The sequence below is a fragment of the Gallus gallus genome, chromosome 18 (assembly GCF_016699485.2).
Source record: "Gallus gallus isolate bGalGal1 chromosome 18, bGalGal1.mat.broiler.GRCg7b, whole genome shotgun sequence".
Lineage (NCBI taxonomy): Eukaryota > Metazoa > Chordata > Aves > Galliformes > Phasianidae > Gallus > Gallus gallus.
This window is the reverse complement of record NC_052549.1, coordinates 7,379,592-7,393,465: the sequence shown is the minus strand read 5'-3', so window position 1 is coordinate 7,393,465 and position 13,874 is coordinate 7,379,592. Positions and strand designations below refer to the sequence as shown.

General features: G+C 39.8%; 2 protein-coding genes across 9 annotated transcripts in view; one reads left to right on the top strand and one right to left on the bottom strand.

Moving 5' to 3' along the window:
• ERN1 (endoplasmic reticulum to nucleus signaling 1) overlaps positions 1-4,962 on the top strand; it is a 33,706-nt gene extending 28,744 nt beyond the window's left edge. For 4 of the 6 annotated variants that reach the window (XM_025141604.3, XM_025141602.3, XM_015279890.4 and 1 more), the window contains 7 exons: positions 396-495; positions 905-1,104; positions 1,440-1,587; positions 1,996-2,123; positions 2,542-2,665; positions 2,910-2,977; positions 3,295-4,962. In XM_025141604.3, the coding sequence (XP_024997372.1) occupies positions 396-495; positions 905-1,104; positions 1,440-1,587; positions 1,996-2,123; positions 2,542-2,665; positions 2,910-2,977; positions 3,295-3,516 (990 nt within the window). In that variant the 3' untranslated portion in view covers positions 3,517-4,962. Of the gene's footprint in view, positions 1-395; positions 496-904; positions 1,105-1,439; positions 1,588-1,995; positions 2,124-2,541; positions 2,666-2,909; positions 2,978-3,212 lie in introns of all 6 variants that reach the window. The other 2 variants (XM_040649498.2, NM_001285499.2) reach the window with 1 other exon arrangement.
• Positions 4,963-5,968: 1,006 nt separating this feature from the next.
• Positions 5,969-13,874, bottom strand: part of ZNF207 (zinc finger protein 207) — a 22,891-nt gene continuing 14,985 nt past the window's right edge. For 2 of the 3 annotated variants that reach the window (XR_001464581.4, XR_006931750.1), the window contains one exon: positions 5,969-12,305. The gene's annotated coding sequence lies outside the window, so the exon portion shown is untranslated. The remainder of the gene's footprint in view (positions 12,306-13,874) is intronic. The other variant, XR_001464582.4, reaches the window with a different exon arrangement.

Here is a 13,874-nt window from a genome sequence, read left to right as displayed (position 1 = left end):
CTGCAGCAATGTCCCAGTTATTCTTGCCATCGCTTCTGTGAAAGTTAAACATTCCTAAAACAGGGATGTTCTTAGAACATCCTCCAACCCTGTACTGACCTAAGGGGAGAAGCTGTTGTCCTTTGATATTCCTGCAAATAACTTCTTTTTAGTCATCCCTCTCCTATCGTCTGGACCCTCAAAACTTGCTCCTGGAGACACAGTGCTATACAGAATTCTGATTTTATAGAGCTCATCACCTCCAGACGAAAAGGCTACGCATGTGTGCTCCCAGCTAGCAGTGGACTGCCCACAGTTTCCTGTTTAACTTTTTTTTTTTGCACATTGTCTATGCAGAAACTTTCTGATCAGTGATTTTATGGCTCTATCTTCTATTTTTCTGTTGTCATGTACAGTATGTTGAACAAAAGGCCTTCAGTCACCACGGCTTACAACCTATTGCCCTTCTGCAACAGACGACATCTGGTCTCGCTTATCTGCACTCCCTCAGTATTGGTAAGAATTACTATTTTTTTCTTCAGTACTGGATACAGACTGGTACATTTTCTTAACCAAGAAGAGGGGACTGATCTGATGCTGACCTGTGAAGCGACTGGTTCCCCCAGCGCTGGCAGCAAGCAGTACGGCCTGTCCTAGTGCTAGATGGATTCTTATGTTCTGCCTTCACAATTCTGTTGCATTTCGGGTAGCCATTGCCATTTGTTCAGAGCACTGCATGTTTTTTTGGACAGAAGACACGTAAAATGTATCTGCAAAACTACTGCTTGTGATGGAATTAAAAAAATATGCCATTGACAGTAGTTTGATGTAACAGACAGTGGTTCAGCCTTGTGAAAAATCTACAATGCAAATTTACAAATACTGTTGGGATTGCCTAGAGTGCGTGAACAGGTGTGTGTTATAGTCCACAGGGACCTGAAGCCCCATAACATCCTCATTTCAATGCCTAACGCCCATGGGAAGGTCAAAGCTATGATCTCAGACTTCGGCCTGTGCAAGAAGCTGGCAGTGGGCAGACACAGCTTTAGCAGACGGTCGGGTGTGCCGGGAACCGAAGGGTGGATTGCCCCAGAGATGCTGAGTGAAGACTGCAAAGAGAACCCTGTAAGTGTTTCCCTTCAGACCTCCCTGGGAGAAGGCAGCACAACCAGCACGTTGCACAGCTGTAGACAGACCTTAAGATGAGCAATGCTGGATGCTTCAGCAGTCATGCTGATGTACAGCATTAACAGTACCCTTCTTTAAACTCTTTCTCTCTCTCACCATGTAAGTATTTATTTATATATAACCTTTTTTTTTCAATTACTTACAAGTCTTAAATAGCAAAATGTGATTCTGAGTTTTATTCTGTGCTCAGATGCAAATAAGCACCTGATGATGAGGCTCTTTTTTCACAGGAAAAATCTTGTTGCTATTAAAGGTCATTTATTTATTTGCAGACGTACACTGTGGACATCTTTTCAGCGGGCTGTGTCTTTTATTATGTGGTATCTGAGGGCAGCCACCCCTTTGGCAAATCTCTACAGCGACAAGCCAACATTCTGCTGGGTGCATACAGCCTGGAATTTCTGGATGCAGGGAGGCATGGTAAGAAAAGCACATAAACAAAGATCACTGCTGAACTAAGTGAATGTCCAGTGGGTGCTAAAATAGAAATAGCAATAGAAAAAGCAAAACTATAACCCTCAGTGAAACCCACTTGGCAGTGGTGAAAGCTGTACTCCTCCTGCAGTAAAATTCAGGTTCTTAGTATTCATCTCCAAAAGCATCTGTTAGAAAAATCTGGATTCCTGCAAGCTTGACAGTAGAGTTTAAAGGGTAGGAAAGATCTTCATAATTGCACTGACGCAATGCAACCTTCTGTTGGTTGCCTACAGTATCTGTGAGGGTGTAATTTGAGCTAGTGCTTGGGATTGTGTAGGAGGAAATAGGAAATATACAGAATATTAGCTTTTCCTGTAGCCAGCCTCTGAATGCTCACTCTTTTCCTTGCAGAAGACATAGTGGCTCGTGATTTAATAGAGCAAATGATAAACATGGACCCTCAGAAACGGCCATCTGCCAGCTGTGTGCTAAAGCACCCATTCTTTTGGAGTTTAGAAAAGCAGCTCCAGTTTTTTCAGGTTTGCCTTGACCTTCAGTTCTTCAATTCTTTATTTTCATCCTTACTTTCTCCTTGTTTGAGATTACACAATGCAGGATAACATGTTGCCAAGCCAGTTGTTAAGAACAGAGTAGACTGCTGTGGTGAATGCGTGTAGATTAAGCCCAGCATGGGCTGGGAACTGGGTGAGGACTCAAGGTTCTTTCCAGTCTTTTCTATTCAGTGATTAAAAAGAAAAAGCTTTTGGCAACTATACAGTCTTTTGTGATTGTATTTCACCATCTTCATCCCAACCATAATTCCTTGTATAGTACTTTGCCCCAAAGAATAATCACCTCCATTATCAGGACAGGCTCTAATTGGCCGGAAATGGTAATTTAAAATAACTGGGAAATGCCTGGGAATACAACTGAAAATAACTGGACTGTCTCTTCCAGGATGTCAGTGACCGGATAGAGAAAGAAGCATTAGATGGTCCAATAGTCAAGCAGTTAGAAAGAGGAGGAAGAGAGGTGGTGAAAATGGACTGGAGAGAGCACATCACTGTTCCTCTTCAGACAGGTAAGAAATAGTGTCTGAATGGCAGGGAGTTCTCTGTTATCCCCAGTTTGCATGGACAAGAAAGTAAGGAGGGGGTCTGTTTTGGCACAATTTTTCCTTGTCACCGAAGTATTTTTTCAAATTATGCCATATATGAATATATTGAGTGAGGCACGCCTAATAAACATAGATTTCTTTTGAAGCCAGCCAGCAGCTAAAGCTGCCAGCATCAGAACAAACACAAACCCGTTAATTTCTTTGGCAGATCTTCGAAAATTCAGATCCTATAAAGGAGGCTCAGTACGGGACCTTCTGAGGGCAATGAGAAATAAGGTAAACAGTTTCTGCATGCGTATTCTCCTTAGCTGTACTCAGGCTACACACCTTGAAAACTTTTTTTCTTCACACCTTTAGCTTCGTTTTGTTGTTGGGTGTCAGTCTGTCATTTTACCTCATTTTAGGTACTTAAAAAAAAGACTAACAGAAGGTTATTTGTTCATGAAAATGCACCTTGTACAGGCAGACCTGTAAGACTCCACCTGAGCTTTCCCGTTGTTTTTCTTTACAGAAGCACCATTACAGAGAACTGCCTCCTGAGGTGCAGGAGACCCTGGGCTCCATCCCAGATGATTTTGTATGTTACTTTACAGCTCGCTTCCCTCACCTGCTCCTACATACCTACCATGCAATGCGTATCTGCTGCCAAGAAAGACTGTTTCAGCACTACTACCAGCAGGACTTTGCAGAGAAGAGCATTGCAGGAGATGCTGTTTGAGAGGAGAGAGAGCTTTCTTCTCTGGGACCAACATTCCAAGCACAGGGCCATGAAACAGGCCTACCTTTCACAGGGAAAAGGGGGATCAAAGAGCTGAATTGTCTCTCTTTGAGGAAACCAAGCTTCCAAAATGTGCCTTGTATTCTGCCTGCACTGGATCAGGAGATAGTAGGAGCCCAAGGAGCAGTGAAGCTGCAAAAGCAATGAACCCTGGTGAAGGAGTTATCCCACGTAAGGTCTCAGGAAAGTGAAGAGCAAAAGCAGGATAAAACCATCATCCAGTAGCCCTATATACTGTACTTGATTTTGTAACTTGTGCTTTACTGCAAAGAATCAAAATACAGTAACTGAAATCATAAAATTACTAGGAGGTGGGACCTGCAAGAGGAACCTTTTAGTTGCAGCAGATCAGAGCCTGCCATTGCACTAATGCCACACTCTGCATTAGGCACACCGCAGTGATTGTAGAGGGAATCTTTTTTAATGAGCCAAAACCTCTAAAAAGACTTACCCCCTTGTTAAGTCAGCACTACCCTACAAAAACAGACCCTCCTCGTTGAGCAGATGAAGTTATAAAATGAAATACTGACTTGAAAAAAGCTAAAGGTTTTACCTACTTTGAAAACCTCATTGTTTAAATGTCAGCCAGTATTCACAGGAGAGCTAGAGCAGTACTTGACTTACTTATACCACAGTGTCTGCACAAGTAACTTCAGGAAGATACACTGATGTCAGTTATGACCTGCTCCTGAAATGATAATGTTTCACCCACTGCAAGCATTCCTTCCCCTCTTCTAAAGAACAGGAGTGTCAGCTGCAGAGCCAGAGGTAAGAAATGAGTCCCAGGTAAAAGAAGCTAAATAGGAAATGAAAGATGTACAGAACAGTGAAGTTGTAGGCAGTGTTCGTCATAGGAGGAAGAAAGCTGCACAGTAACCTCATTTTCTTCTTCATGTCCATGGGAACCTGTGTTTTTAAAGATGCAGTATTTCTTTTCTTTGGCCCTAAAGCTGTGACAAAGCATTAAGTGTGTGTGAAGGATGAAGAAATGCTGAATTCTAAGATGACAGATGTGGGTGTGTTCTTCTACAATGTATTTATTTAACATATTTATATTTATTTAATAATTGTTTTGATACCACTTCCTAGTAAAAAGTGGTACAAGTACAAAGCATGCCAAATCTTTCTTAATCATTTTTGTATTTATATTTAATCATATTATAACTGGAAAAGTTATACTGCATCTTTCAAATTAATCTGTTTGATTGTGTCTTCAACTAATAAATTATGGACTGTTCTGTGTATGAGTGATTGGGTACTTACAGTGACTTTACTGGAACACTTCACTGTAAGGGTTTTCCTAGTTTTACAGTGTATGAGAGCAATTTACTTAAGACATTGAGTGTGCAAATTATGTATTTCTACAGCTTAAAGAAAAAAAATTCTTTTACCTAAGGAGATTCAAAGCCTATTTCCTATTTTTGTATTTCTCATGTAAAGGTCTTTTATAATTCCACTAAATAAAGACTTGTACTCATAAAAAGACTTTAGTGATGATGTGTGCCTGTGAGCTACACTGCTAGCACACACGGATTAACACAGGTTTCAGAACCAGGGCTAGAGAAGGTGAAGGGGAAAGGGTAAAAAAAACCTGCACCAACCTCAGGTTTGTATTTTAGCATAGAACCCCTCTTCCTGCTATTCAAAGCTAGGGCTGTGGGGCAGGACAGGAAGAAGAGGGGGGAGAAAAGCAACAAGAAATATATAAATACATATATACATATACAAATAAATATGTGTACGTCCACACTACTACAGAATTGAGAAGCCTTCCTTTTGACACCCAGAAAGGAGTCAGTCTTTTCAAAAACACTCATTCTTAACTCTTAGAAACCAAGGGCCTCGATTCAAACTCCAGTGTATTACAAAGATAATCTACTCTATCTGTCCTCCTCCAAACCAGCAAACAGAAAAGCCAAGAGAAGAGAGAAAAAGGATACACCTGCACTCAGGGTGGCCCTGCTTTGCAAAACAGGTAGGAGTCATGGGGCAGATTAAGCACAGGCTCATCCTTTACCCAGTCACAGTCAAATACCCCAACAATCTAACTAATGAATCAAACCTGGGAGAGCTTTAACTAGCCAGGTGACAAAGCTGCAAGGACAAAACATCTTCAAAGCTACCTCATTTCTCCAGTGCTTTGCTCTAAGGGGCTTAGAACAGACAGACCACTTAATGTCCCCTCTACTAGGTTTCATGAAAATGCTCATGAAAATACCTCTCCAACTCAGTCTAATTTCTCTGTACAATCAGTTCAAAAAAAAGGACAGCAGATTAATACCAAAAGTTAAATATTAAAAAAAGATTCACTTACTTCTCGTCTCCAGGTACAGACTGCTAAGTTCTTGAATGGTTTATAAAGAGAGCCAGTGAAAAATTATGGTTTAAATAACATGAGGGAAGGTGGGTTTCATAAACGCTTTGAAACAGCTAACATTTGTTGCATTAATTTAAATAGGTCTGAAGATGAGAAAAAAATACCCAGAAGCAGCATTTCACTTATATTTAATCAGAGACTGTTACAAAGCAGTATATATATATATACATACGTATGCGCAGTTATCTATTCCTGAAACATACAGTTCACAGAAGGTTCCCAAGGGATGCCAATGATGTTTGCTCCGTATTTTCTTTGAATCTTCTTCGTAAACTGAATGCTATAAAAATTAAGCTACAATTATTGGTACTTGCATGCACTAAAGCAATGCACATACTTACCAATCTTTCTGAAATCAAACTCTAACATCAATACTTTGCCCTTGATCACAGATCACTTATCCCATCCCCTTCATACCACATCCACAAGAGCTGGATCAAGTTACAAGAACATTCCTAATTTATTAACGTCTGTAGCTGTACTACTACAGAGAAGGACATATTTCAGTAATGTGCTTTACCTGAGGAAGGTGGTCTAAGGAATCTAAGTTTGCTGCACAGTAACTAAAGTCTCTGAATGGGCAAACTGAAGTCATTAAGCAGAAGTCTGAACAAAATAGTGTTAACTGGCTCCCTGTCCCCCACTTATTCCTTCAGAACTGCATTAGACTGGACAGCTGCATTAACTGCATCAGAAGCTAAGCTACATCTTAAGACTGCCCACTTGGTTATGAAAGCTCAGACTCCTCCTGCTTTGTCCCATCTCAAAAGAAAATAAACTTAATTCTACCAAAAAATAATTGCCATAAAGCTTCACAGAAAGATAACATCCTACCACAGTTCACACTAGGATCTACCCCAAAGAGATACAGCTTGTCGATGAAACAGAGAACCTCATTCATTGCCAAGCTGGGGTACAAGTAGTGCAGAGGTCAGTGTTCATCCATTGGCAGAACTGAGATTTCAAATAGTAATCCAACAGCCAAAAGCAATCCATTACTTATTCTTAGTTATGATAATAGTGCTTAATAAATGAGGATCAACTACAAAAGTCAGAAGGAAGAGGCACAGTCTGTTAAGATAGCAGCCTCACAGCAAGGAATCCCTATTAAACATGCCATGTATTTGTAGAAGATAGAGATAAAGAAGCTATAAATTTTATTATGCAACTTTTGTTTTCCCTCTAGGGAGAAACACCTAAGCAAAATTATTAAAATTTACACACCACTACTTTAGCAAACAAAGAAATTTAGTGCAAACGCCTGAAAACCAACACAGAGAAGATCTGGGAAATGGGTTTTGTGTCCAACTACTATAAGCACTGAGAATCTCCTTGAGACCTCACCTTTCTTTGATGAGATCTGCAAGATCACATACAAGTTCAAAATCCCAAAACAAGCGATACTGCTGGAAGTGTCACTTCACTCATAGCTAGTGAAGAGCATTACATGAGCCAGTAAAACGTTTCTGTCTGGCTACTACACTGCTACATCCTTGTGTAATTATCCACCAACGGTTTCCAAAAGCCCCTCAAATTCACTGTGTGATAATTGACTTAGCAAGTGTAAGTTAAGGAACAGAGTTTCACAGCTTATCCAGCAGTGAATCTGTCCTATGAGCCACAGCACAGAAAACTTTCATCTCCCACACTGATATGTGGAGATGAAGTATACGAGGCTTAGCTAGAAGTGGGCTAGAAGCCAGAGAACAAGCAGCTCCCAGCATACCAGCTACACGAAACAGAAATTCTGTTGGTAGCAACAGTAATTAACAACTAAAGGAAGGTTATGTTACAGCTACAAATTCTTACAAAATAAACTGCTTATTCCCCAACACAAGAATAAATATCCTGTAATTGGCTCACTGATAAAACTGCCTTCTGTAATTGGCACATTACTGAAGAACTGACTTTAGATCTTTAAAACACCAAAGGCAACCTGTTAAGGTTCTATATTAAACTTCCCTTAGAAGTGCTTGCACATATTACCTAATCCACAAGCATAGTTAAAATCGTTAGAGACCTTCAAAGGATTTTCTAGATATCCACTCACTACTGAGCACAGCAGTAGGTAACAAAGATACAGTGACATTTCAGAGATCAAAATTCCCTTTGTATTTAAATGGTATCATTTGAACATATTATTTCAAATAGGAACATCAGGTACTTACAGATTAAACTAACCTGTACTGGCAGTGCTGTAGGATATTTCTTCTCTACCAGTAAGTAGCAAATGCTGAAATTCTGCTGCTAGTTGACAAAAACACAAGTTGTATTAAACCAAGGAGTTTAACCCATAATTTAGTTTTTCAATTAAAAAAAGCTGCCAAACTTCAATTACTATAATTTGTCACTTAGGAAAAGCATATGAAGTGAAGGCAACTATAAAATTACTTTCAATTTGCCTTTACATTTCTGTTATTTCGATACACAAGCCAGAAGTTTAACAAGGTAACCCCATTGCCTAACACAAATAGAAAGGAAATCACAATACTTACATTGCCAGGGTCCTTCATTAAATACTCTCATAAAGTGTTTTCTTATTCTAGACTTTACAAATGAAAGAGCAAAATGTATTTTCTTCAACTAGAAGCTAAGGAAGTCAGTGCCTGCACATATCACACGCTTCTACAACACAGTGGGGGGGACAAAGAGAAAGAAAGAAGCTTTGCATGACATCTTTATTTCAAAGCATTATATACTTCCTAAGTTGGGACACTGAAACAGTTTCTGCAGTTTTACGGCATTGCTTTGGGGTAATTTTAAGTTGCCACCAGCCAAAACCATTTATAGATACTGACTACTTAAGGCAGCAGAAGTAGAAATTCGACACCTACCCTCTTTAAAAAGAACCTGAGAATGTGGTTAAGATGTAGGGAAGATTTAAGATAAAATTTGAGACACGAGAAACCTGGATCTGGTGTAAGGTAGTTGCCTAACACATACATACACCGTAACCGCCAACATGGGGATCATTTGCAGTGGTTAACACGTTATTTGCACTCAAAAGATGAGCAGTAAGGAAGGTACATTCAGGACTTATTTGCGGAGAAGTTTAATTCATTGTAATGGAAGCGGCAGTGTTGCTGACTGGTACTATTGCAGGTGAGCCTAAAACAATAGAACAAGTCAGCATAAACTTGTTCAGAAGGGACAAGGTGTGTTATTACTCACAACAGAGATCCGATGTATAAATGTAAGTCCTCACCAGCACAGACTCATCAGGACGCTGAGAACAAAGGACCGAAGGATAACACCCAGGAGCACACAGCTCAGGACGGGACGTGGCTGGCTGCAGAGGCGGCACGCCGAGGCACCTGGCTCCCTCACACCTCCCAAGAACTTCCACGGAGCAGAAGTGCATTCACTATACAACAGAATCTCTGAATTCTGTACTAGAATTCTATCTTTTTCCAGTAGAGACTGAATAAAAATCTGCATTCTCTGATAATCAAAAGATTGCATAAAGCTGCTGTTTAAAATGAGAATACAAGAAAATTATCAAAAAGTTTTTTCAGAACTTCCCAAACAAATCAGCTCTATACATTACACTTCAGCCACCCAATGCACACTCCATCCCTTTCAGGACGGAGCCTCCGCACTCCCAAACTCCTGTTTACCTCGCTTAGTTCTGACTGCAAATTGCAGCACTCACTATCACTGCACTTCTGAAGCAACTGCCAGCATTTCACTGATAACATTACCTTGACTGCAAGTATATACGTACTTGAAAAGATGAGTTTGGAGGTAGCCTGCTCCTCGGAGTACTAAGGGTCACAGCAGTTATCAGGCATGGCAAGAACAATTCCAAAGCTGACCAGAACTCCTGCTGTGCTATGTACTTTCCTACATCTCTCCTTCACACCTCTTCTCAGCACCAGGGGTTAAAATTCACTCAGTTTAGCCGAATTTCAGTCATTTCTAATGTGTAAGAGTCATGTAGCTCTCCACAAGAATAAAACCAAGCTTTACAAAACCTGCTTCCACTACTGCCTGTGAAAGTCAATTCACTAAAATATGACAGTCATTAGAATCGAAATTCCACAGTGTGTTATAGAGAATTGTGACACTGCTGCAATACTGGCAGCACGCACTGGAATGCCAGTAAAAATGCTACCAACCCTCCAAACCAATAAATTCTATTTACAGTGTAAGTTTCTTTTGGAACTACCCTCCTTAGATCCATCCGAGGCAGGAAGGAGGTCACCAACAGAGATTCACCAGAACAACAAGCTGTGAACCCTTTGCAATCAATGGGAACTTTTCAGGTTGTTTTAAAGAGACAACAGGGCAGCTATTCCGACAGCTGAGCAGATACTTGCACCTTTTCAGCACAGAGCCATCATGCCATCCTCTGGACTAGAAAGACCGCAGTACTCTGCACACATACCTTTTAGGACGAGGCACAAAGCAAACGGAAAATGCACATCATTAGTTGCTGCAAATTTAAGCACAAACATTAGTCTGTGGTAACAGGTCAGAGTAACACGGATATAACCTGCTAAAGCCACCAACACCCAAACAGGGAACAGAAAAGGTCCTGTCCAATCCTTAGAGCCTTACAGAAAGGGACAGCAATGTGAAAGGTAGAAGCCAAGAATGTCTGAACTAGAGGAAAAACCTAGAGCAAAAAGCCTTAATTCATATGGAATTATCCTGGAGCCAAATGCATCTTTCAGAAGTAGTGTGAAATTCATTTTCTTGAAATTTTCCAAATGCTTTAAGAAAAAAAAAAAATCCATAGTACTGTGATGCTATGAAGTGTGATGTGTTGTGTGAAACCATGCAAACATACGAAGAAATGGCTTATCTGCTCTGAAGTATCAGTACACACAGCTCGATCAACATCAAGGGAGAAAGGAACTGCATCCCTGACACATACTTTCCATGAACCTACTTATCTCCAATAAAAACAGAAGTTTGTTTTGAGAACGTTTAGCTCTCACCAGAATATCAACGTACTGAGGTAGCCTAAGTGTGGATCTAAGTAGGGCACTTCGTTACAGACAATGAAGCAATTGTGTGAAGGTCAGCTACATGTTTGTGATACAAGCTAAATGCAAGTAGCTGCATAAAAACTACCCCATGCAGCATTACTCTTAACTGGGAACTGATGACAAAATTCAACACAATGCATCCAAAATGTTTTTTTCCATCTTGAGTCTTTCAGAAATTCAGGTAATTAAACAACTTCAAGTCATGCTGAATACTTAGTTAAATGGCTTCTTTAGATACTCTAGGGAAGAATTAAGCCAAATGCTCCTGGAGACTGAATAAGTGAAATAATGACCAGTAGTGGTAGTGTAACTTAAAGCACTGCTCCTAAGTGCAGCACCACAGTAAGGAAATCAGTAATTACTCTGAAACAGTGAGCAGAGGACACGTCAACTTTCCAGTCAGAGACTACTTGGGCCCCCTACAAGAAATCCACTCCTTATCCTCTAATTCAACTTACTGAAAATCTCCAAGTGGGTCATTACTGATCACACTCTTGAAGAAATGAAATACATAGTGTACCAGTGTACTCCAAGTGAGCAGCAACAGTAAAGCTTGTTTTTCTTCACAAAGGGTGAAGTTTTTGCCAGTTGTTGTGCAAAAGTAATGAATTCAGATAGCCATAGCCTTCAGCAAATTTTGGATACGCAACAAGCCCACAAGGTTTCCACAAAATAAGATGATTCTTTTTCCAGTACACTGATGCAACAGATAAATTACTGTGAAGCTCAGTGTATTTAAGTGATCAATGAAAAGATTTTCCTGAAAGTGACAAACTGAAAGAACTTCAGCTTTCTTTTCTTGTTCTTCTATTGACTGGAATCTCTAGTTCTTCATAGAGCTCTACATTAATATTTGTTGTGGTGCAGCTTACAAATACAGCAGTTAACGTCCTCCTCCATAGCAACTGTAATTTAGGCTGCAAGTCTGTGTGACAAAGGAATGTCACTTCTTAGTTAAAACCTAAGTACTTCAAGCACTTTGTTAACATCTTCCCAGAGAAAAAATTAGTAATTAATCTGTAGTTTTTGAACTAGCGGCATGTATAAAAAGTCACATTACCAAAAGCAGAACAAATACAGCACAAATAAAACACAGGGGAAGGGGGCAGGGGTACAGCGTCGCTGAAGGACTCCCTGGCCAGTCACAAAGGAAATGTTCCTTAAGAGAAACAGTACCCAAACCTCTCAAAACACGTTCCCTCCCCGAGACTCTTAAAAACACAGTGATAATAAAAAGATAAATATTAATATAGAGCCCATCTACCAAAAGAGAATTAAAAACCTAAATTAAAATAAATGTAGGGGCCTTCACCAAACTTGCTGCAAGTTTGGGGACATAAATATCCAACAGCCATAAAGCTGTGAAAGCCCCCAGAACGAATAAAATAAATCCCACTTGCCTCAGACTGAACAGGGCAACACTGAGACTCTGCCTCAGCCTGTCCTATGGCAGGGCTATAGGAAGAAGAAAAATTGGAGTTTTAGAAAAAACATGACCCAATTAATTGAAAGACATGCATTCAAAGTTAACAAAATTCCAGTGATCAAGCAAACCAAAGGAAATGACCTCTATATCACCTATTTTGGTAGGCCCACGCAAACTGTTTGTAGCTGGTAGCTATTTCTCACTTGGACACTTTGTTTTGCTTTGTAACTTGATCAGTGGAACGTAAGCCAATTGTTTTGGGGTGTTTTCCCCTAACTGATAGTACTTAGTGCTCCAGTTCACCAAACAGAGAGGGAAAGATTCCATCAGACACTGAACTGAATGTGTTCACACTCACCTTCATTTTTATGCAGAAGCTAGACCAGTACAATTATTAAGACATTTACTATTATTTTTAATAGCATTAATTTTTAAATTGCAACCCCAGCTCACAGACCGGATATCAGTCTCAGCTCAACTGAAGAGTCATAATGCCCTTCTTACTGTTTAGAAAACTCAAGTATTTTACTTTTTATCTCGTATTCTGAATGCTTTGATTCCTGTAAAATTACTCCAGGTTACAGATTCAATTTTATCCAAGCTTTAAGAAAGCAAGTAACATAGCTGTATTTAGGTATCAATCACTAAGTCCATATGGTAAAACAATAGTGGAAACCATACAAGGCAGATGCAGCTGAATGTCTTTCTAGAAGCTTGCTTTTGTTCTCTCATGCATGCACAGAGCAAGGAATAGTAATCCACTGAAATTATTACATATACATCCCAGCCTCAAATATATTATTAGCACCTAAAAAAAATATCTCATGTCTGGAAGAAAAAAAAAAAAACAAACAAACTCCAAACATCTTACAAAATAAGGACTTTCAGGTCCATATATACAAGATAAATTTTCAAGATTTTATTTAAAGCAAACTTGGCCGAAGTAGAAAGATATCCTAAGGACAGAAGAAAACAACCCCGGCAAGCCTTCTGATGCACTAGCCTGAACTCTTCTGAGATTTACTCATGTCAGTATCAGGCATCTAGCTCTAAAATTCAGCCAATATACAAGACAAGCCTCTCTCTCACAATGGTATTGAGAGACCATGCATAAGCAGTTTAGAACTTCAAGATGTTCATATCTTGCTTTAACGTCTTTTCCCCACTTGGGTCAATTCAACACTGGCATTGTGTTCAAATTTAAATGAACACAAACAATCAAAAGCCAACTGCAACATCTCATTTTACTATGAGAGCTGCCACAACAAGTTCAGACAACAATGAAAAAAACAAAGCTTCTGCCTATAATTCTATCATTATGGTTCCATAATACAAAATACATAGTCTTGAACGCTGCTGCAATCTCCTTCCAGAGAAAGATGAACTACAGCAAAAAATGCATGCTTGCATTCTATCAGCAATTTTGCATGCACAGCTATGTTGACCGAACTTTGTTTTTGACTAAGCAATTGTTCAAGGCTGATTTACCCTTTTTGGGAAGTGCACCATAAATCCAACTCTCTGAATGTTAAGAAGCAGTACCCAAAGAAATGAAGGCAGGGACCAAGAGACAACATATGCACAGAAGTACCTGCCTG